Here is a 24,243-nt window from a genome sequence, read left to right as displayed (position 1 = left end):
AAGAGTGTTAACAAATTCTGAGTACTAACTTTCACTCCCCCTCTTCATAAAAAATGGTTAAGAAATTTAAATAAGCAGAATGTCTGCTTTCACTTTGTCCCATTGTTACTCTGGTTCTTCTGAGTGCTAAGCTTTCCTGCCAAGCTTCTTTTAGACATCTTCGGGTGTCCTTTGATGATGCGTCCTTTGCTCTCACATGCCCTGGTGTTCCTTCACCAGGGTCTTTGTTGCCCCACGTTGGGTGCCACGAATGTTGGGGTTGCCAGACCCAACACCAGGTCATGGGGGTGACAAAGTTTGGCAGAGTCAAAGGATTGAGAAAAGACAGTTTGAAAGAGAGAAGTGGGACCGGGGGACCATCACGATCATGGAGGCTGTGAAGGCTGTCAGACACGGATGTTTAAGTCTGTAGACGTTTCTACTGCCTTTAGTTCAGCTATGCCCTGCCCCCAGAGGTGGAGTCTATAGAGGCAACAAGCCTTGTGGTGCTGTGGTGGGCTCCACCCAGTTCAAGCTTCCTGGCCACTTTGTTTCCCTACTCAAGCCTCAGCAACGGTGAACAACCATCCTCCTGCTGGGCTGCTGCCTCACAGATCAATCTCAGACTGCCGTACTAGCAGTGAGCAAGGCTCCATGGGCGTAGGACACGCTGAGCCAGGCATGGGATACAATCTTCTGGTGTGCTGTTTGCTAGGACAGTTGGAAAAGCACAGTATTTGTGCAGGAGTGTCCTGTTTTTCCAGGTACAGTCCGTCATGCCTTTCTTTGGCTAGGAAAGGGAAATCCCCCCAACCCCTTATGCTTCCAGGGTGAAGCAATGCCCTGCCCTGCTTAAGCTTGCCCTGCGTGGGCTGCACTCACTGTCCAACCAGTCCCAGTGAGATGAACCGGGTACCTCAGTTGGAAATGCAGAAATCTCCCGTCTTCTGCATTGATCACGCTGGGAGCTGCAGACTGGAGCTGTTCCTATTTGCCCATCCTCTCCGTGCTTTCTTTACCTCTGAGGTTGGACACCCCCATAGGATCCTGCAATCTTTCTGCCCCAAAAAACTACTATAGCAGGAGGGAACCTGTTCCTGCCCACCCTTTGTCTACTCCTTCTCATCCTAGAGAGCCTGACCGTGCCCTAGTTTTCTGAGGAGTGATTGGTATTCTAAGGTGCTGAGCAGGATGAGGAAACTCAGGCTCAGAGAGGGATTTCCACCTAATCTGCCTGGAAACCATGTGTAGCTACCCAATAAGGTCTTTCTATGTTCAGAAGGTCACGGACCAGGGGTGTTGGAGTAGGAGATTTGTAGAGACAGTTTTGACCCCTGTACTTACAGCAGAGGGATGTGTTTTCCATGGAGAGTGTGTGTGGGCAGCTGTATGTGAGCCTGTGTGGGCTCTGTGTGTGTTCCTGTGTGAATATATGTGTGTGCTCCTTCATGGACACAGCACGCATGTAGTGGGCACAGCAAGGCAGAGAGAAATCAGGAGACTAGGGACACATTGCCAAGTGATAATATCTTCCTACTGGGCAGGACTTGGGGTGTGCAAAGGTGTGCATGAGTACTGCAGAAGCAGTTCAAAGAGCAGAGAAGTGGGGCCAGAATAAATATGTTGCAGAAAGACAGTCATCAGGGAGGAAAGTGAGGACTCTGACCAAAATGCCTGAGGGTTTCCCTGCCTACCACAGCCCTCTGTGTTCTTAAATCCTCCTGTGTCAACAGAGGCCGGACTCTGGGTTCCCCCACAGCCTGTCTGTGTCTGTCGTCTGCAAAGCCATGTGGCTCTACCTGGCAGTTTTCGTGGGCCTGTACTACCTTCTGCATTGGTACCGGGAGAGGCAGGTGCTGAGCCACCTGAGAGATAAGTATGTGTTCATCACAGGCTGTGACTCTGGCTTCGGGAAACTGCTGGCCAGACAGCTGGACGCACGAGGCTTGCGGGTGCTGGCTGCGTGTCTGACAGAGAAAGGAGCTGAGCAGCTGAGGGGCCAGACTTCAGACAGGCTGGAGACGGTGGCCCTGGATGTCACCAAGACAGAGAGTGTTGCTGCAGCTGCCCAGTGGGTGAAGGAACACGTAGGGGAAAGAGGTAACCACCCAGATTTCTCAAGTCTGTCTGTGTCTTCCCTCTGTTTGAAGGGACCACCTCCTGTCTGCTCCCTGGGAAGATTTCTACAGTGTCTTTCCAGGTTGAAGTGACAGTAGCTTTCTAGTATTTCTCACGAATCAGGCTGGCCTGAGCCCCATCTCTTTCCAATCCTTAACCTATCCCGACACCGGAGGTGTATAGTCTTGGGGAGAGTTTGCCCTAATGAGATTTTCTCTCCAGAATTCCTCTCTATCCTCTCCCTCCTGTCTAAGCAGAAGTCATGGATTGTTTGATGCTGAGAGCCTGGGTTAGAGATCTGGAGACTTGCTGGAGCATGGTTGAGAAGGGAGCACGGGGCTGCAAGGGTGCACGGAGGCTGTAGCTGTGCTGGAGCCAGGCTTGTGTTCCCAGCACTTTACCTTGTTCTTGCTAGGGCCTATCAGCATCCGCCAAGAGCTACAACTATCTCCATCTTCAGAGGAGGGTATCAGCATAAGGACTGCTTAAGGAAAGCAGAACTAGTAAGGGATTACTTTTTCTTTCTTTCTTCTTTTCACTACACTAATTCATCTGTCTTATTACAGGGGAAGAAAGAAACATGGATTTATTGTAACAATAAATACAGAATATGATTTTTGTAGAAAATACTGAAAAGAATAAAAATGAAAACAAAAGTTTCCCTGAAATTGTCATCCACATGGAAGTCCTTTTTACAATTATATATATTTAGGATTTTATATTTTGTTCTTAGTTCTCTGGAGAAGATGAACATTTTCTGACCATAATGACCGTTTTTATAAAATTGTATTTAATTATTTAGAGTACTGTATCCTTCCAATAGCCTTACCTATGTAATCCATACTGAGTGGTTGAATATGAAATTCCTTCCTGCTTTTTATCATCATAAATGTCATCTTGGTGGACTTTTATTGGCCAGCATCTCTGTAAGTGTGAGTATTGATTGGATTCTTAAAACTGAGATGTCTGGGTGGAGGAATCTGCATTTGCATCAGGGCAGGGCCTGTTATTGAGCAGGGGATGGATTCTTATGCCTAGGCCAACCCTTCCAGATCAACAACTGCCACTCCTGCCCGGACTCAAGGGACCCTGTGCTCCTGCCCCCTGGTTCTGTGGGTTGAAAACTCTATTGACTTGAAGTCTTGGGGATTGTGTATTTGCATCTTCCAGAGAGATTTTCCCAGAGCTGAGTGAACTTGGGACTGATGGAAGGATGAAGAGTGGGCTTCTGATGCAGTAGGAGGAGAGGGTGACATTTTCTGGGGCAGAGGGTGGAGTCTGTGTACTGAGTGGGGTGATGCAACCTCGCCTTCTTCCCAAAGCCTGTGCATTGGAATTCCCCAGTGCTTTCTATAAAAATGTTACTGGATATTGATGCAGGATGTTTCAAGACCAGTGCCCTGAGATCAAACACAGGATGTTCTCCAAGTTCCCCCAAGCCTAGGATTTCAGGTCTGTCTTTTTCTGTCTTTCCTCTCTCCCTCACTCTCCCCCTCTCATGTCTCTTATTCCATGAACAGATGGTTGCGGAACACTCACTATATAAGGTGTTAGCATACCTGAAAATGCAGGTGAATGTCTGTAACATCGACAGCATTCATGTTTAACTAACCAAACTTTGATCTTCATGTTTCCAGATATGGACAATAGTTCTTTAACATGATTTCATGCAATCCTTAAATAGAGGTAATAGCTTATTGTCTTTCAGGCAATGGGCTGGGCTCTGAAGAGTAAATGGAAAAAGAACTGGGTTCCATGGCCCACCAGCTGCTGAATGTCCAGCCCCCACCCCTGCAGATACTGTGGTGCTTGTTTTACCCTCCTTCCCATCCCACACCTGTCATTCTGCCTTCACTTTATTGGGATGTGAGTTGCATCCTAACTGTCCACCTGCACAGGCACAACACAGTGATGCTCTCTCATCTTCCCACTGTCCCAGGACTCTGGGGCCTGGTGAATAATGCTGGCATCTCCTTGCCTGCGGCCCCCAATGAGTTGCTGACCAAGCAGGACTTTGTGACTGTACTGGACGTGAACTTGTTGGGGGTGATCGACGTGACTCTGAGCCTGCTACCCTTAGTGAGGAAGGCCAGGGGCCGTGTGGTCAATGTCTCCAGTATCTGTGGCCGGGTGTCACTTTTTGGTGGAGGCTATTGCATCTCCAAGTACGGCGTGGAAGCCTTCTCTGACTCCCTCAGGTATGGGTCTGGGACGGGGCCCGCCCTAGTCTTCCTGCTCCTGTGTTTGTGGGGAAGTCTTTTCCAGGGAGTTCCTTGAATCCCAGCCTGTAAGGCCCTTTCATGAGATCCCTCTCTGTCTTCATGTGCGGCACCCTCATCTTCCGCTTTCTGGATTGGGCTGGCCATTCACTGGGAAGCACCTTCCTGAGTGCTGGGTGGCAGGAGGGGCCTCAGGTCAGAGAGTTTCTTGAATGATACCTCTTCCCTAGATGGATCTCCTGGTCAGAAACTGCCAGAGGCAGAATTGGACCTGGACCTTTGGCTTCTGATCCTGCCAAGAGGAACACAGTACTGAGGTGCCCAAGCCCAGGACAGGAGAATACTGTGTATCAATGACTAATCCCAGGGAAGGACCCTAAACACTTCTTCCCATTGCACCTTGGTATTGGAGCCACAAAGGCAGGCCAGGCAGTCAGCACTGGATGGAAGAATGCTTTGCACCCTAGAGAAGGAGCAGAGAAAGATCAGTACAACAGTGTGTGTTGGTCCCCTGGCCAGGGAGGCTTTCCCGGCAGCTGACAATGGGCATGTGGCTTGCTCACACCCCTCTCTTGCTGTAGTAGATGGACCCCGACCCCTCCTACCTGGAATCTGAAATACTTGTAAAGCTGGGGCATGCCTTAGTGCCACAGACACACACATGCTCATGCAGATGCAGGAGCACTCACTGAGTCAGAAACAGGGAAAGATATTTCCACACCAGGAGATGGGTGCCTGGCTTTGGGGCTCTTCCTCTCTCGGGAGAGAAATGCTTCAAGCGCTGAGGCCATTCCTTCGTGGCTCTCTGGAGCCCAAAGACAGCATACAGAAGATGGCCTTTCCTAGCAGAATTCATGTCCAGAGCCCCTTTGACAATGGGTAGAGCATCTGAGTCCACACAACAGACGCTTTAGGCCCTTGTCTAAGTGACAAAAAATCCATCCTTAATCAACAAAAAGGTTTTGTCTTTGAACTAAATCTTGATACCTGAGAGAGGGACAAGAGATCTAGAATCAGCTGCCAATGCTTATAAGGTTGGTGATCAAGTCAACCTTGCTGGCCATGGTACCCATCTGAGTTGGGGAGAGTCTTGGAGATTCTGTCTGAGCTGGGGATTGAGAACTCCACCTGGCAGCCTGGTAAGGAAGGCTGTGAAGGGATCCTGGATGAAGGAATGCCATCAGCCCAGGCCCAGGGTGAGCATTAGTGACCTGCATGTACTGCAGAGTCCTCTTGTGGTGAAGGTCAAGGCCAGGCCTGGTGGGGGATGCTGGGCAGGTGGGCATAGGTGGGCTCCTTGATGGCCTGTGGGTCTGAACAGGAGCTGTGCTTTATGCTGTTGGGAGTGGAACCCCCCAAAAAAGGGATTTGCTCCTTGGTCTAATCAGCTTCTAGACACCCACTGACTGCAGGAAGCCCAGTGGCTGAAAGTGGGGAGCCAGACTGAAGACAGATGCTTCTTAGAGGACAGCTGCCATCACCCAGCTCAGAGGCCAGGGAGATTCCTGGGGCAGGAAAAGGAGGGAGGGGACTGAGGTCTGGAGAGGAGGCAAAATGTAGGAATTCTGGTGATCCATTGGATGTGAAGGACATAAGAGGAGACAGCACTATGGTGCTGCCTTGCTTTGGAATTGGTAGGATTTAGGGCTAAAAAGCTCAGGTATGTAAAATATGGAAACCCCATACAGAGGGAATGATTCCATCATAACTATGACCCCTTGATTGCTGGAAAATAAATATTCCAAGCTTTCTATCTCACCCGTTGTCCTCATATGTTGTGCTATCATAGTTTTACTTTTATTGTTTGTGTTTTACCTTCCATGACCCCTGAAATCTTTCCCCTCTGCTTCTCTTTCTTGCAGGAGGGAACTATCCTACTTTGGGGTGAAAGTGGCTATGATTGAGCCTGGCTATTTCAAGACTGCTGTGACCAGTAAAGAGAGATTCTTAAAGAGCTTCCTGGAGATTTGGGACCGGTCCAGCCCAGAGGTCAAGCAGATCTATGGCGAGAAGTTTGTTGCATCCTGTGAGTAAGCTGTGGAGAGTGGGGAGAGAAGCAAACCCTCATGTGGAATCCCTGGTCCACCATTGGTGTCTGAAGACCATTAGAGTTTGATCTCCAGGCTCTTCCTTACCCACAAAGTGGAGACCTTTAGCCCCATTTCCATGATGGGTACTATGTGGTCAACTGGTCATGAAAAGCAAGTATCCAGGCTTCTCAGAACTTGGGACCAGTGTCTATCTGAACCCAATATCGTTATTGAGGAGCAAAGTGAAGCCAGAAAGGGAGGCATTGGTAACTGATAACAAGCTGGCATTAGAGATAGCTGATTTATATGTGCTGAGACTTCTGTGGGAGGAGACCATCATTTATGCAGTCCAGATATTCCTGAAGAGAGACAAACATGACTTAGTGTGGAACACTTGTTACTTTCCCATGGATGGGCTCCAACTCAGGGAATTTGGATAAAAGAGATTTGAGACAATGCTTGACTAGGAGTTGTGGGGTGGCATGAGTTCTTAGACCCTTTCCACTCTAAGTTGAATCCAAAGCAGGAGCGGTTACAGGTGGAAATACACATGGATCATTTCTCATTCTTAACAGATAAGAAATCAGCTGAACAATTGGAGCAGACTTGCACACAGGATTTGTCCTTGGTGACCAACTGCATGGAGCATGCGCTGATTGCCTGCCACCCCCGCACTCGCTACTCAGCCGGCTGGGATGCTAAGCTTCTCTACCTCCCCATGAGCTACATGCCCACCTTCCTGGTGGATGCCATTATCTACTGGGGTTCTCCAAGCCCGGCCAAGGCTCTATGAAGCCAAGGATCAGGTGCATGGTTGCATGGATTTGGGGTGTGCTATGAGGGGTAATGTATCCTTGGGAAAGAAATAAAGTGGAGGGAGGCCGTTGTCAGGTCAGTAGGGCACTGATCTCACTTTCCTCACTACCTCCTGGCCATGATTCTCCTGGGAGATAATTCTGCTCTCTGAAGATGTTGGTAGGAAAGTTTCAAGTTAAGCAGCTGAGAAACAGGAACCAAATAGTGCTCCTGGGCGCATTGTCACCTTAGGTGGCCACTCAAGGGTCCAAGCCTCTTGTGCTAACAACTGGGGTGGGTGTGAGCAGGTGGAAGGAGCCTCAGCACATGCCATTACCTCCTGCTTCCTTATCAGGCTGTGTGTTAATTCTGGGCCAGTCTGGGCCATGGGGTGGAAATGGCTTGGGAGATGTGAGGGGACCCATTCTCTGAAGATCCCTGTATACATGGTGTTGGGACCGGGAGCGCAACCATTACGTGGCCCCATAGGCCTCACGAGTCATCCCAGCAGCAGTGGCTGGAAGGTGGTGTCCTCAGTAGGGATCTGTGCAGAAGACAAATAAATCAGTTTTTTATTTGTCTTGAAAGCATGCACTTCCTTTGATTGTTTTGATGTTGAAAAAGTTGATAGTTTCACCCATGTGCAGTGATTTGAATGTTCTTGTGAAGTTACACTTGGATACCAGACACATGAGATTGCAATCCCTCTCTGAGTCCGGGTTCCCGCCTTTGCTCAGGACCCAGAATCACTCCATCCAGAAATCCAGGTCACTGTCAGCCTCTCTAGGACTACAAGTCGAAGGCAGAAAAGAGTGAGCAGGAATAGATCTCCTCCTAATATTGGAATTCTCTGCTAGAAGGAGAACAAGATCCCAACAGGGAAGTCTGATCTTAGAGGCAAAGAAGGGGGAAAGAGGGAATGGGGATGGGAACTCCTAAGCTGCTGGGAGGGAGGAATGGAGTGACTTACACAGTGGGTGTCAGAGTTTTTACCCTTTCACTCCTGAAGATGCCCTTTCCCTAGATTTGGGTGGCCTTGGGGAGCAGTGGGAGGAAGAGGCGTGTGCCTTCCTGAATATCAGGGAATGAGCTGCATGGCCTGAGAATGGATTTGAAGAGAGAAGTTGGACTATCCCTGCCCTCTCCCGTCCCTTCTTGCCACCAAGGTGAGGGGCAATTGTCGTCTTTCCAAGGGTCCTGGAGTAGACTTGGGTAACAGAAATAGATCCAAGGACAAGCCAGCAAGGTGACCTCAACAGCCATATTGACAGACAGGCCCCAGATCCCCTCCCTGGGGCAACTGAAGCCTCCTCCCCTCACCTGTGGCCTCTCTGTGGCCCTTAGTGACTGACCTTCACTTCAAAGTCATTGCACTTTCCCTGTGCCATCACTCAGGTCCCCCACCATGTCCCATCACACCCACTACTCCAGTGACAGGGAGTGAGAGTCACTGCTAGACTTTCGTATTTTCCCTCCCTTTGTTGAGCCCCTGCTGTGTGCTGGATAGAAATTCCCTTGAATGACCTGGTCCTCATCCTCAGTGTCTAGTTTTCTGATGATGTCGCAAGTGTGGACTCAACACAGAAAGCATTAGGGGAAAGGGTGCAGATTCCTGGACTCAGCACAAATGGTAGATGAGGTAACTCCCCAGGTTTCTCATTTTTCTTTCTTCAGGGTAAAAGTCTAGGGTATGGGGCCTCTAGGAAGCCCCATGTTGTTTAACAAATCAGTGTTTATTGTAGAAACAGAGATTGAGGTCAGATGTTGCTGGGCCACTGAATTTAAAACACGCAATGAAACCTGGCACAGTGATTCATGCCCATAATCCTAGCACTTTGTAGGCTGAGGGGGGTGGATCACCTGAGCTCAGGAGTTAGGGACCAGCCTGGGCAACATGGTGAAACCTGATCTCTATTAAAAATACAAAAAATTAGCTGAGTGTGTTGGTGTATGCTACTTGGGAGGCTGAGGTAGGTGATTCACTTAAGCCTGGGAGACAAAGCTTGCAGTGAGCTGAGATTGTGCCACTGTACTCCAACCTGGGTGATAGAGTGAGACCCCATCTCAAAAAACAAAACAAAACAAAACAAAAAACAACGAACAAACACACAAACAAAACACACACACTGAGGAGCAGTTGGAGATAAATGGTGGAGTAGAAGGCTTCACGGATCATTCTCTCTTCCCCACCTCACACCAGGACACCAAGTTAACAACTATCTCTGGCCGGGCGCAGTGGCTCACGACTGTAATCCCAGCACTTTGGGAGGCCAAAGCAGGTGGATCATCTGAGGTCAGGAGTTCGAGATCAGCCTGTCCGACATGGTGAAACCTCTTCTCTACTAAAAATACAAAAAAATCAGCCGGGTGTGGTGGTGGGCACCTGTAACCCCAGCTACTTGGGAGGCTGAGGCAGGAGAATCGCTTGAACCCGGGAGGCGGATGTTGCAGTGAGCCAAGATCACACCATTGCACTCCAGCCTGGACAAGAGCAAAACTCCGTCTCAAAAAAAAAAAAACCACAAACAAACAAAAACAAACAAAACAACTATCTCTGCATCAAAAAACATGTTCATAAGAACCAACAATCAGGTGAAAACTCTTTAATCTGGTTTCAACCTCATATTGCTGAAAGAGGCACTGAAGAGGTAGAAAAATAATAGTTGTGAATCACAGACACTACTGCTCTCCAAACCCTGGCAGTGGAGGCATGGTGCTGAAAGCCTCTCTGGGTGCTGCGGGAGGGAGAACACAGCAATTGTGAGGCACTGAACTCAGTGCTATCCTGTTAGAGCAGAAAGAAAACCCAGACCAAACTCATTTGATGCCCATCCTTGGAAGGAGCATTTAAACCAGCCCTAGCCACGGGAGAATCACCGATCCTAGCAATCCTGACTTGAGTGCTGGAAAACCTCAATACCAAGGGCTACAACACTCCATGTCTCCAAATAAACTTAAATGGCAGTCTAGGCCATAAGAGCTGCAACTCATAGGCAAGGCCTAGTGCCACAGGGGAATCTCTGATCACAGCAGAACTGACTTGAGTGCCCGCAAACCTTGCCACCAAGGGCTACCATGCTCTGTGTCTCCAAGTAAACTTGAAAAGGAAGTCTAGGCCATAGGGACTGCCCCTCATAGGCTATGGGAAGTGCAATAATAGGCCCAGAGGCACTGGATTAGGGGACAGGTGACATACTGAGACACAAGCTGGGGCAGCAAAGGGGAATATTGACATCACCTCTCCCCTGACCCCAGGCTGCACAGCTTGAGGTTCCAAAGGAGACCCCTTTCTTCCACTTGAGGAGAGGAGAGGGAAGAAGAGTGGGAAGGATTTCATAATGCATCTTGGATACCAGCTCAGCCACAGCAAGATAGGGCAATGATCAGAATCAGGAGGCCCCCATTTCAATTTCTAGCTCCCATATGACATTTCTAGACAGACCCTGGGCAAGAATGCAACCCAGTGCTTTCAAAGAAAGGACCCAGTGCTGGCAGCATTCAACACCTGCCATCTGGAGAGACCTTGGGCCCCAAATAACCAGCATTGATAGCCAGGTACTACATCAAGGGCCTTGGGTGAGCCTCTGAGACTTGCTGGCTTCAGGTAAGATTTGGGACATTCCCAGCTCTGGTGGCTATGGAGAGAGATGCCTTCTGTTTGAGATAAGTGAAAGGAAAAGTAATGGAGACTTTGTCTTGCACGTTAGGTGCCAGCACGGCCACAGTGGAGTGGAGCACCAAGTGGACTATTGCGGTTTGTGATTCCAGGACTTGACTCTTGGATGGCATTTTCTGGACCCGCCCTGGTCCAATAGGGAGCCCACTAATATGAATGGTGTGTCCCAGGCCAGGCAGCATTCACCACAAGATGACTTAAGAGACCTTGGGCTTTAAGGGAATATAGGTGGGAGTCTAGTGGTACTCCATGTGGCCTGGGGTGATGGTGACTGTGAGGTCAGGCTCCTCTGTCTTTCAACAAGGAAGAGAAGAGTGGGAAGGATTTGTTGTGTGGTGTGAGTGCCAGCTCAGCAGTAATCCAGTAGAATACCAGGTACATTTCTAAGGTTTTAGACTCTAGCCCTTGATTCCTGCACAGCACTTCTGGAACCACACAGAGACTGGGGGAACTCACTGCTCTGACAGAAGGACACAGGCGTAACTATCTTTGCTACCTGCTGATAGTAGATCCCTTGGGCCTTGAGCAAACATAGGCAGTAGCCAGGGACTGGTTACAGCAGGCCTTGGTTGAGACCCAGCACTGTGGTGGCTTCAAGTCTGACCCAATGCAGTCATAGTGGTGGTGTCACATGGGTGCTTGTGTCACTCCACCCCGAGCTTTAGATATCTCAGAACAAACACACAGAATTACTCTGTATATATGGAAGAAAGTAAGCGAAGAGAACAAGAGTCTCTGCATGATAATCCAGAGAATTCTCTCAGATGTTGTCCCAAACATCAGGGTGGTACCTCTACGAGGTTCTGCAAGAACCATAGCATTACTGGGTGTGGGGTGCCCCCTAGAGCAGATACAGCTTAGATCACAACACTCAAGTCTTTCCAAATATTTGGTAAGCCTTACAAGGATGGCTAACAAATAAGCCCAGAGAGTGAAGACTACAATAAATACATAACTCTTCAATGCCCAGATACCAAAGAACATCTACTAGCATCAACACCATACAGGAAAACACGACCTCACCAAATGAAGTAAATAAGGGACCAGGGACCAATCCTGGAGAAACAGATATGTGACCTTTCAAACAGAAAATTTTAAGTAGCTGTGTTGAGGAAACGCAAGGAAATTCAAGGTAATATAGAGAAGAAATTTAGAATTCTGTCAGAAAAAATTAACAGAGAGATTGAAATAATTAGAAAGAATCATGCAGAAATTCTGGAGCTGAAAAATCCAATTGGCATACTCCAAAATGCATCAGAATTCCCTTAACAGCAGAAGTGATAAAGCAGAAGAAAGAATTAGTGAACTTGAAGACAGGCCAGTTGAAAAAACATAGAGGGGATAAAAGAAAAAAATAATAAAAGGCAATGAAGCATGCCTTCAGGATCTAGAAAATAGACTTAAAAGGGCAATTCTAAGAGTTATTGGCCTTAACAAGGAGGTAGAGAAAGAGAATAGGGGTAGAAAGTTTATTCAAAGGGATAATAACAGAGGACTTCCCAAACCTAGAGAAACATATCAATATGCAAGTACAGGAAGGTAATAGAACACCAAGCAGATTTAACCCAAAGAAGATAATAATCAGACTCCCAAAGGCCAAGGGTAGGGATGGGACGCTAAAGGCAGCATGATGGCCCTCTTCTCATAGTTCTGCTAGGCAGTGCCCCAGCACCCCATATTTCCCTTCCACACTGTCCTAGCAGAGGTTCTCCATGAGAGACTCGCCCGTGCAGCAAACTTCTGCCTGGACATCCAGGCGTTTGCATACATGCTCTGAAATCTAGCCAGAGGTTCCCAAACCCCAATTTTTTAAAATTATACTTTATGTTCTAGGGTACATGTGCACAATGTACAGGTTTGTTACATATGTATACATGTGCCATGTTAGTGTCCTGCACCCATTAACTCATCATTTACATTGGGTTATCTCCTAATGCTATCCCTCCCCCTTCCCCCCACCCCACAACTGGCCCTGGTGTGTGATATTCCCCTTCCTGTGTCCAAGTGATCTCATTGTTCAATTCCCACCTATGAGTGAGAACATGCAGTGTTTGGTTTTCTGTTCTTAACGATAGTTTGCTGAGAAGGATGGTTTCCAGCTGCATCCATGTCCCTATAAAGGATACGAACTCATCCTTTTTTATGGCTGCATAGTATTCCATGGTGTATATGTGCCACATTTTCTAAATCCAGTCTGTCATTGATGGACATTTGCCAAACCTGAATTCTTCACTTCTGTGCACTGGCAGGCTCAACACCATGTGGAAGCTGCCAAGGCTTGAGGTTTGCACCCTCTGAAGCCATGGCCCAAACTCTACATTGGCCCATTTCAGCCATGGCTGGAGCAACTGGGATGCAGGGCACCAAGTCCCCAGGCTGCATACAGCACGGAGACCCTGGGCCTGGCCCATAAGACCACTTTTTCCTCCTAGGCCTCCTGGCCTATGATGGGAGGGACTTCCGTGAAGACCTCTGACATGCCCTGAAGACATTTTGCCCCTTGTCTTGGGGATTAACATTTGGCTTCTTGTTCCTTATGCAAATTTCTGTAGCCAGCTTGGATTTCTCCTCAGAAAATGAGATTTTCTTTTCTGTTGCATTGTCAGGCTGCACATTTTCTGAACTTTTATCATCTTTTTTGCTTTTAAAACTGAATGCCTTTAACAGCACCCAAATCACCTCTTGAATGCTTTGCTGCTTAGAAATTTCTTCTGCCAGATACACTAAATTATCTCTCTCAAGTTCAGAGTTCCACAGATCTCTAGGGCAGGGGCAAAATGCCACCAGTCTCTTTGCTAAAATGTAATGAATCACTTTCCTCCTGTTCCAAACAATCCAAACAAGTTCCTCATCTCCATCTGAGAGAACCTCAGCCTGGATTTCATTGTCCATGTCCTTGTCAGCATTTTGATCAAAGCCATTCAACAAGTCTCTAGAAAGTACCAAACTTTCCCACATTTTCTTGTCTTCTTCTGAGCCCTCCAAACTGTTCCAACCTCTTCCTGTTTCCCAGTTCCAAAGTGGCTTCCACATTTTGGGTGGCCTTAGAGAACAGTGGCAGGAAAAGGCAGGCACCTTCCTGGAGGCCGGGGATGAGAGGCATGACCTGAGAGTGGATTTGAAGAGGAAAGTTACCCTGCCCTCTCCCAGCCCTTCTTGCCACCGAGATAAGGAGTAATTGTTTTCTTTCTATGGATGTTGGAATATCCTCAGGTCACAGAAATAGACCTAAGGATGAGCCAGCAAGGAGATGTCAATAGGCACTGACAGGCCCCATGTCCCTTCTCTGGGGTAACTGAGGCCTCTGCCCCTCACCTGTGCCTTCTGTGGCCCTCAGTGACTGGCCCTCATGTAAAAGTCATTCCACTTTCCTTGTGCCATCTCTCAGGTCCTCCACCATATCCCAACACACCAACTCCTCCAGTGGCAGGGAATGAAAGTCACTTCTGGGCTCGTCTTTTACTTTATGCTACCCTTTGTTGAGTCCCTGCTGTGTGCTGGACAGAAATTTTCTTGAATTGCCATTGTTTCCAGGGACCCCAGCTGTCAATGTCTTCAGTGTTCTGATGATCTTGCAAGTGTGGACTTAACAGAGGAAGCATTAGGAGAGAGGGGTACAGATTCCTGGTCTCAGTATAAATTTTATTTTGTAGGTACCTTCCCAGGCATCTGTTTTCTTTCTTCAGGATGAAAATCCAGCATATGGAGCCTTTAGGGAACCCTATGTTGTTGAACAAATTGGTGTTCATTGTAAAACCAAGAGTGAGGTCTGATGTTGCAGGGCCATTTGATATAGAACATGTAATGAACGTTGGTGTCAGGCATGTGAATGTTGAAGATACTGTCAGAGGAACACCTGCTTACCAGGTCTCTGGCTTAATAAAACATGATAGCATGACTCCATCTTGAAGCAAATAGCTAGGCACTCACAAGGCACCTCTAAGGTTAATCCTATAGTCTGAAAATAGGCATATTACAAGTTGACCACCAGTTATAATTACAGAATATGTATGGCTATACAGAACATATTTCCCCTGGCCTGTGGAATATCCAGGTGTCCTAAGAGTGCTGCTCACTTTGCTTAAAGATAACATTAATGAGAACAGTTTCCTTAAAGGACTAATGGTCATTGATAACATCAATAGCCCCTATCATTAGTTAGCACTTCTGCACAATTCTAAGTTTAATCATAGCTCCTGCTGGTTTGCTAGTGCCCAGTCTTAAGGAAGGCACTAACAAAGGCCAGCACCTCCTCCTCCTGCTTTCTGAGGATGCCCTACTCTCTAACAGAGTAGTTTCCAATAAACTTGCTTATGTCACTGTGCTCTGTGACTCGCCTTGAATTCATTCCTATGTGAGATCCAAGAACCTACTCCTGGGGTCTGGATCAGCACCGTCTTTTCTGACAACAATACAAATATGACCAGGGAGGGTCCTCAGGAGGCTCCAAGCCCCTGAATGCTCTTGTGCCAGATCAATCAAGGTCAATTCATGTTGTCACTCCCAAAGCAAAGCAAAAGCTTGATATTTAATCTGAAGCCTCCATAGTGCGGAGGCTTTGATTATTTTACCCTCTTGACATACACTTGCCTGTGCACAGACACACATACACAAAGCCAACCACACACACAAAACAAAAATGAATAAATGATTGCTGATTTAATTCATCACTCACTGGGTAGGTGTGCAGGAGGTGTGACTCACCCCAGGAGTCCTCTCCCGAGAGGCAGATCATGGTGAGGGCACACACCTTGGCCTGGGCTCCCCTGAAGGTGAGGTTGCACCGAAACTGGATCCACGGCCCACATCATCTCCTGTGAGCCATAGGGGGAGCATTGACACCACAGAGCAATAATGGCCATGAAAAGTCTAGTGAAAACCAGTCCAAGGCCCCTATTTCTGACCCTTAGCAAAATAAGGGTCTCTCCTTTTCTCCTCCTTCCAGGCCTCTTTCCTCAGACAGGGAGCCAGGTCCAGTCTGAGGGACCTGTGCAGGGACTGGGGCCCAATCCCACAGAGGCCAGGGGAGCCACAGAAGCTGCCTCACTCCTTCTCTTTGCTGTCCTGGTCCTCTCTCAGGAGCATGGGGTCTTTGAGTCCCAACATCAAGAGTCTTCCCTTCTGACCCCCGATCTTGGCCCTTACCTGTGCACCATAGGGGACATAGGGTCTTATGTTTGAGCTGCCCAATTCTCCTTGTTTGGTGCCCTGCAATAAATAGCTCACTTTCCCTTGCCGCTATCCCGATGTCAGTGTTTGGCTTTGCTGTGCAGGGCGAGAGAACCTCGGTGCAGTTCCAAGACACCCTGATGCTGCCCTAGTAACCCTGGCTGATTCAGACTTAAGCCTCAGTCACTCATTTTGGTTGTCGAAGGACTTAGGTAATGGGGAGGAAATCTGCAAACCAGAAGCAAATCTGAGGGATTTCACATTTGGGGTGAGGGGGTGTCTCCCAGACACCTCTTCCCTCTCACTGCCCCCTCTGGGACGTCCAGAGATTGCTCCCAACTGGAGTGTCTGGGGAGCAGCTCTCACCCCAGGCAAGGGTCCTGTTACTCTCAGGAGGAGTAAGAGTGGAGCAGTGGGTGTGAAGGTTGGGAAATATCTCTGTGCATGGCCCTTGACAACATACAGTTGAAGGAAACCCTGGTCACTGAGAAGATTCTGGATGTGGGCACTGGCAGGGGAGGGCAGAGGGCAGTGCAGCTAGCACCCAGGGCTGGGCACAGGACATATCTGGAGGTGAGTGGGTGAGCCCTGGGACTCTTGCTTGTGGAAGTCCTTCCATTTCCCCTCCCAGTATCCCTGGATGTTTCCTTCCTGTGGGTTCCAAGTCTCCATTCCCTTCTTTCCACTTTCTTTACCCTAGATGTCGGACTCCCCCCATGGGATCCTGCACTCCTCTGGCCCAGAAAACTATGATGGCAGGAGAAGATTTCTTCCTGTCCACTCTTTCGGCTTCTCCTTCTCATCCTAGAGAGCCTGACCATGACCCAGTTTTCTGAGGAGTGATTGAGTCTGGTTGCTGAGCAGGATGAGGAAACTCAGGCTCAGAGAGGGATTTCCACCTAACGTGCCTGGAAAGCATGTGTAGCTTCCCAATAAGGTCTTTCTGTGTTCAGGAGACCATGGACCAGGAGTGTCAGTATAGCAGCTTTGTAGAGACAGTTCAGACCCTTGTACTTAGAGCAGAGGGGTATGTTTGCCATGGAGAGTGTGTGCAGGCAGCTGTGTGTGAGCCTGTGTGAATACACATGTTTGCACCCACATAAACATCTGTGTGGTCACAGAAAGAAATTTGCAGACTAGGGAAGCATTGCTGAGTCATAATAGTTTCCTACTGGGCAGGACTTGGTGTGTGCAATTGCAGGCATGACTATTTGCAAAGGCAGTTCAAATAGTAGAGAGATGAAACCAGGTTTTAAAAAAATGTTGCAGAAACACAGTTATAAGGGAGGAAAGTGAGGACTTTCTGCCAAAATGCCTGAGGGCTTCCCTGCCTACCGCAGCCCTCTGAGTTCTTAAATCCTCCTGTCTCAACAGAGGCCAGACTCTCATTTCACCCCAGCCTACCTGTCGTCTGCAAAGCCATGTGGCTCTACCTGGCGGCCCTCCTGGGCCTGTACTACCTTCTGCACTGGTACAGGGAGAGGCAGGTGGTGAGTCACCTGAGAGACAAGTATGCGTTCATCATGAACTGTAACTCACGCTTCAGGAACCTGCTGGCCAGACAGCTGGATGCACAACGCTTGTGGGAGCTGCATGTAGGACAGAGAAGGGGGCCAAGCAGCTAAGGGCCAGGCTTCAGACAGGCTGGAGATGATGACCATGGACATCACCACGACAGAGAGCATTGCTGCAGCTGCCCAGTGGGCAAAGGAGCGTGTAGGGGACAGAGGTACCACCTCAATCCCTCCTCATGCCTGTTTGTTTCTTCTCTCTGTGTGTCACTAGGGGAGACCTAGTGTCTGCTAACTGGGAACATTCCCAAGACTTTTATTTTCAGGGGCTTGAGCTTTCCATTTTCCAGAGCAGAAGTCCTAGAGTGGCCGTGGCTGGGCCCAGGGTTAGAGGAGTCCAGCCTGTGGTTAGAGCCCAGTCTCTGGAGAATGTGGGGTCCTGACAGTTGGCATGAGACCATTGGGGATGGGGCCGGGCAGGATCCAGGCTTCTGATCTCAGCATTCTCTTACTGGTTCCTTCACACTTGTCCCTGTTGAGGGCTTTAAGATGATCCCCACTTGACTCACCAGGACACTGGGGCTTGGAGAGCTGAAGGGACTTCACATCAAACACCGAGTGATGAATCCTGTTCCTTTTGGGGAAAGGGAGATCATTGATTGCTTTGTTCTGATTGTAAATGGAAAACATGGAGAAATTATAGAAGAGGATAAGATTGGATAGATAGGACAGTAAGAGAGGATTTCTCATTGGAGAAATGATAGAAGAGGATGGGAGTGAAACGACATTCACCCTAATCCCAGCCTCCAGGGTTAATCTCCCTCTACTTTACACATTCTGGGGTCAGCATTTTCATCATCAAATTTCTTCCACAACATAACAATCAAGGTCTCCATATTCCAGCATGTGGAGAGACCATAATTTGTTAAAGGGATTCTATATCGTTGAATGCCGAAGTTTGTTACCCACTTTTCCTGGCATAAGTAACATCTGAGTAATGATTCTCTACCAAGGTTTGTTGACAGGCTTAGTAGTGCTATTCAAGAAAAGTAAAACTATTGCATCAAAGAATCCTCGTTCTTTCAAGTCCAGGAAAGGTTTCTGAGTGGGGGAAGGGCTACCATTGCAGGCCTTATTGTTTTTCCAATATTCCTAGGGTCAAGCCCTGTCTCCTGTATCCCCCAGCTGCCATCCACTCACACCCCTGCCCCTGCTGGCCTGGAATCCATAGCTCTGTAGCTCTGACTACTCCAGATCTTTCATGCTATTAGTTTGCTCCCCTGTGTCTTCTGTAGAGTCTTCCCCAAAGCTAAATGGGCTGAGCACTATGGGGACAGGGCAGAGGTGGCCTTATGAGATGGTGGGAGGAAAGAGTGGTACTTCCTGGGGCAGAGAGTACAGTCTGGACACCTGTGTGGCATAAGACCCCCTTCCCTCCTCCCCTCCTGCTCTCGCCATTCAGTCCACAGTGAGCTTTGGGATTCCCAGGTACACAGGGTGACCTTTTCTTCCAGGACAGATATTGCCTTGGCATTATTGCAGGTTGTAGCATAGCTTGTCCCCTGATGCCCAGTGCAGGCCTGTTCTCTAACTTCCCCTAGTCTTAGGATTTAGGCGTATCTCTCCTAACCAGGATGCAGAAAGTAATTACTCATGTGTTTTTCTTATTCCTTCCTTCCATTTTCCTTTCTCTTCTGTCCTTTCCCCTTGGTTTCTCTGTCTTACCCCATTCCTGTCTTCCTGTTTTCCTGTCTCTGTCTCTCTCCCCTGGAGAGATATTTGTTGGGCCCTGGAGGCATGGGGAGAGCATCTGAGTCCATGCAACATACTGTTTGGGCCCTTGGATGAGTGCCCAATAAACTCAGCTTAGGACAACAACAAGGTTTTAGCTCTGACCTAAAAGCTCTAACACCTAAGAGAGGGGCAAGAGAGCCAGAATCACTGCTGCCAGTTCTCACAGGGGTTGTGACCCAGTCAGTCCTGCTGGCCATGGCAGCCTCCTAAGCTGGGGAGGGTCCTGGCAGTGGGGTCTGAGCTGAAGATTGAGGATCCCCACCTGGCAGCCTTGACCAGAAATGGGGGAATGACTTTTGTCTTCAGCCCAGGTCCAGGGCGAGCCTCAGCCATCTGCCTGTGCTGTGGTGGCCTTATGGGGTGAAGCACAGGGCCAGGCCTTGGGGGAGGCTGGGCAGGTGGGTGCATGTGGGCTGGTGGAGGCCCTGGGCAGGAGCTGTGCCTCATGCTGTTGGCAGTGGAACCCCCCCAAAAAAGGATTTGCTCAGGAGAGCTCCTTGGCCTAGTTGACTTCTAGACACCCACTGACTGCAGGGACCCCAGTGGCTGTGAGTGTGGGGAGTCAGACTGAAGGCAGAGGGATGCTCCACAGAGGACAGCTGCCATTGCCCAGCTCAGAGGCCAGGGAGATTCCTGGGGCAGGAGAAGAAGGGAGGGGCTGAGGACTGCAGAGGAGGTGGAAGATGGGAATTCTGGTGATCCACTGGATGTGAGGGGCATAGGAAGTGATAGCACTGAGGTGCTGCCTTGCTCTTGAATTGGTAGGATTTAGGGCTAGTAAGCTTTGGTATGTGAAATGTGGAAACCCCAGAGAGAGGCAAGGCCACCATCATAACTTTCATCTGCTATCTGCTGCCCTTCCCAACTCTCCAAGCTTTCTTGCATCTCCCACTGCTGTTGCATGCTGGGTTTGTATTAGGTTTCTTTGTTTTTTGTGTTTTGCCTCCCAAGACCTCTTAAGTCCTTGCCCTTCTGTGTGTCCGCCATGCAGGTGGGAGCTCTCCCACTTTGAAGTGAAGGTGGCTGTGATTGAACCTGATCACTTCAAGACCAATATGAGAAGCTTTGAGAGGCATTTACAGGACCTCAAGGAGCTGTCAGACCAGGTCAGCCCTGAGGTCAAGGAGACCTATGGGGAGAAGATTCTTACATCCCATGAGTGAGTTCTGGACAATGGGGCAAGAAACAAATCCTTGTCTGGAAGTCTAGGTCCATCATTAGTGCCTCCAACAGTATGAGAGTCTGTCCTCCAGACTCTGCCTCCCCAACAAAGTGAGGACATTTAGCCCCATTCCCAGGGTGCCATGTGGTCAACTGTTCACATAAAGGAAGCATCCAAGTTTCCTATAGTTGGGACCACTGCCTCATCTGAACCCCTCATTATTTTGCAGAGGAAAGTGAAGTCAGAGACAGTGGGCTCATGGGCAGCTGGGTTTAGAGATAGTTGATTTTCATATTCTTAGGCTGTTACTAGAGACCTTCAATTTATGAGTCCAGATATCTTAAAAAGAGAGGCTGAGGGAGCTTAGAGTGGCACAGATGTTTCTCGGGTGAAGGTTGGGGCACTCTCTGGGGAATATGGATAGATTACACTTGAGGCATATCATTTGGGGGGCCTGGAATTCTTAGACACTATCCTTCTAATTCAGAGCTCTAAATGGGAGGGAAGGGATGTGCTAGTACATTAAGGATCTTTCCTGATCCTTAACAGGCATCAGAAAAGCATCTAGAAGCCTTTGGGCAAAATGCAGTATGAATATATCCTTGTTGACCCACTGCATGGAGCACTCACTACTCAGCTGGCTGAGATGCCAATCTTCTCTACCTCCCCATGAGTGTCATGCCTACCTTCCTATGGACATCATGCTCCATTGGGGCTCTCCAAGGCCGGCTAAGCCCCTATGAATCCAAGACTGGGGTGCATGGTTGGGTGGAGCTGGGTGACCTGGGTGAGATGATGTGTCCTGGGGAGAGTAATGGCATGGTAGGAGGGAGCTCTCTTGTCATCTGGATGCCTATTTCACCTTCTTCCTCATGCCCTCAACAGAGTTCCACTGAGATATCACTCAGGACTGGCAACATTAGGCGGAAAGAACCAAGATGTTCTGCTAAAGAATGGGACCCAGTGGCACTCATAGGTGTCCTGTTGCCTTTGAGTCTTTTGGCCAATTCTGAGGAGTCTACACAATGGGAGGGTGTGAGGAGGGGAAGGATCCACAGCCCACAGCTTCTCTGCCTCCTGCTCCTTCCTCAGGTGTGCATCAACCTGGCCAGTCTATTACACTCTCCCCATGATGGAAATGGCCTGGAGGAAGTGGGTGAGGGCTCCTCTGAATACACCTGTGGACATGGTGTGGGGTGACAGGGCAGCCAGCCTGACCCCTAGACCTCAGGTGCCAGCTCTGGGGGCACTGGCTGGCAGTGGTGTCCTCAATAGGGATTGTGACAGAAGACACAGGAACCAATGTTTGACTCTCTTGAAACCATGGGCTTCTCTGGTTACTTTTGTTCTTGAGCAAAGGCTGAAAAGTGCAGCCATGTGCAGCAAGTTGCCTTCTAGTCTGAGGGGAACATGGGCTGTGAGCTAGAGGGAGGAGGAGGCAGGTGCCTTCATGGGGATCTGGGGATGAGAGGGACGAACTCAGGAGGAAATTGAAGAGAGAAGTTGGATTATCCCTGCCCTGTCTCAGCCCTTTCTGCCACCAAGGTGAGGGGTAATTGTTTTCTTTCCAGGAATGAATCAAGTAGCCTGGGATCACAGGAGCACACAGAGGGACAAGGAAGCAATGGCATGTCACTAAGGCACTGGCAGGCCCCAGATCCCTTCCCTGGGGCACCTGAGTCCTCTTCTTCTCTCAAGCAAACTCTTTGTAGCACTCAGTGACCGGCCCTCACTTTAACGTCATTGCATTTGGGAGGGGTACTGTTTCATGGGGTGAGAAATAGAGTGGTGGGAGGGAGCTCTCAAGTCCAGGGTCTTATACCTCACTTCCCTCACCTCTGTTCTAGGTTTCTCCCGGGATGTTATTCAGGACTCCGGTGATATTAGGAGGAAAGAACCACATTTTGCTGCTTAGGAAGGGAGACCCAATCACAGATAATGGCATCCCACTTCCTTGGGCCCTGAGCCTCATGGCCCACTTGTCACCCTGAAGAATCCACATTTGTGGAAGGTCTTGAGCAACTGGGGGAAGGTGAGCCCACACCTGCTCTTCCTCCTGTCTACCTCATCAGGGTGTGTCTTGGCCCTCAGAGTCTATGCTCTCCCACTGGAGGGAAATGGCCTGACAAAGGAGAGAGCTCCTCTCCTCTGAGATACCTGTGTGCATGGGGTGGGGATGGGGAGTGCAGCTACCAACCTGACCTACCAGACCTTAGGGGCCAGCTCAGCAAGGAGTCCTGTCATCTGAGAGAGGAAGGCATTTCTAGCCCTGGGAGGAAGAGCCTTCTATGTGGTCCTACAGCCCTCACACCCCACACCCTCATGGACTGTGTGTTTAGTTTGAGATCAGGGGAACACTGCCAGCACAGAGGCCCAGGAGGTGCTGAGTCAGGCCCAGGCCTGCGCTGGAGCAGTTCTGAGTTATCCTTATTCTAGGTTTGGAGCCAACTCCTGGACCTCACCTGTGTCCTCAAGAACTGGGATACCCACTGCCCCAGGTCTGCTCAGTCCTTGAGTGACATGGTCTGACCTCTCCCAGCCAAGACTTCTCTGTTCATTCACCCAGGAGGCAGACAGACACTGGGAGATGGTTCCCAGATCCCACATAGGAGGTGCTCTGCCTCGAGGTGGTTATGAAGTAGGTGCGGTTTGCTTTCTACCATTTTCCACTTCCATCCCCTATAAGTTTTGGGTCTGCTCTTCAAGGGTGGGTTCATAATCTGCCCCCCTCCACTACTTTGTTAAGGAATGGCCAAACCCTGCAGGGCTTTCCCAAGGTGGCACCTGCTTTATGTGATTCTACGCTCATCAGACTTGGCAAATGGTGGATCACAGAGATACATCCTTTGTTCCTTCACACTAGAGAACTTTGTGGTCCCATTTCTGTATCAGACTCTCTAAGCCATGAAGGTGTGAGCTGGGACCAGGCTCATCCCAAGGGATAGTGACCCTAGATGTTGATCCAAAGAATCACAGGAGGCTCCAGCATCATTCCCCTGCATCTTATGAAATTCTGGGTGTGGCCCCTCACTACTCACACCTCTGGTTTCCTTATTTCCTTTCCTTTACCACCTTCCCTCTTAGCTTTCTGTAAATTATTTGCTAAATTGCTTAGACTCTCTTCTTCTCCTCCAAGTCCCGACCCAGAGAATTTTCTATGTCTCTGGCCCCAGTTCTCTGCTCCTCCTATATCTCATCCCCTCTTACAGTCAAGGCCTCTGCCCAGACAATTCCCTCAGCTGCCCAGTGAACTCATGATCCCACCTCATCATCTTGCCCAGGGCCAGTCACTGATGGCCTGAGTATCATCCCCAGGGGGTGTCAGGCCTGAGTCCCCCAGGTCTTTCTGCTTTCTGGTGGCTAAGTTTCACATCACCAGCCTCCCCTATAGGAGGGCCCTGCTGCCTCCAGCCTCAGGACAGTGGAGGTACATCCACCTTAGGAGAAATCCATTGCTTTTCTCCTCTCTCCTGGTGGAGACTTACCTAAGAATTCCAGAAAGCTGACGACCTGCAACTTGTTTCTCTTGGGGTTTGGAAGGTACAGAACTAATGTTGTTTGTTTTACATTAATAAATTTGTCTTGAGTATTTTCCCTGAAAATAAAACTTAAACTTATTTACATACCTGCACTCATTACAAAAGATTTTGATCTCTGGAGACCAAAATCCCTAGGCTGGGTTGGGGGTAGGGTGGTGACAGGATTTCTAGGGGAGCTGTCTGGGGTGAGTCCTCCTTTTTCATTTGCCTCCCTTACACCACCTGGGTGAACCACCACTCATCACCAACAT

General features: G+C 49.0%; 3 protein-coding genes across 3 annotated transcripts in view; all 3 read left to right on the top strand.

The window, feature by feature from the left end:
- Nucleotides 1–24,243, top strand: part of NACA (nascent polypeptide associated complex subunit alpha) — a 224,325-nt gene that overhangs the window by 19,195 nt on the left and 180,887 nt on the right. The gene's annotated exons all lie outside the window — the stretch shown is intronic.
- Nucleotides 799–7,728, top strand: RDH16 (retinol dehydrogenase 16). Its single transcript, XM_050747351.1, has 4 exons — nucleotides 799–2,079; nucleotides 4,037–4,295; nucleotides 6,179–6,342; nucleotides 6,922–7,728. The coding sequence occupies exons 1-4, from the start codon at nucleotides 1,767–1,769 to the stop codon at nucleotides 7,137–7,139; spliced, it is 954 nt and encodes a 317-aa protein (XP_050603308.1). The 5' UTR covers nucleotides 799–1,766; the 3' UTR covers nucleotides 7,140–7,728.
- Nucleotides 5,468–24,243, top strand: part of ATP5F1B (ATP synthase F1 subunit beta) — a 271,439-nt gene continuing 252,663 nt past the window's right edge. The window contains exon 1 of the mRNA XM_050747304.1: nucleotides 5,468–5,583. Coding sequence (XP_050603261.1) covers nucleotides 5,483–5,583 — 101 coding nt within the window. The 5' untranslated portion in view covers nucleotides 5,468–5,482. The remainder of the gene's footprint in view (nucleotides 5,584–24,243) is intronic.

The sequence above is a fragment of the Macaca thibetana genome, chromosome 11, assembly GCF_024542745.1.
Source record: "Macaca thibetana thibetana isolate TM-01 chromosome 11, ASM2454274v1, whole genome shotgun sequence".
Classification (NCBI taxonomy): Eukaryota; Metazoa; Chordata; class Mammalia; order Primates; family Cercopithecidae; genus Macaca; species Macaca thibetana.
Note: the sequence above shows the minus strand (reverse complement) of the source record. Positions and strands in the feature narration are given on the sequence as shown.

Coding starts and splice junctions, on each gene's coding strand:
- RDH16 (XM_050747351.1), top strand. CDS start 1,767: ATGTGGCTCTACCTGGCAGTTTTCGTGGGCCTGTACTACCTTCTGCAT. Junction 2,080..4,036: donor GGAACACGTAGGGGAAAGAG/GTAACCACCCAG, acceptor CCACTGTCCCAG/GACTCTGGGGCCTGGTGAAT. Junction 4,296..6,178: donor GCCTTCTCTGACTCCCTCAG/GTATGGGTCTGG, acceptor TCTTTCTTGCAG/GAGGGAACTATCCTACTTTG.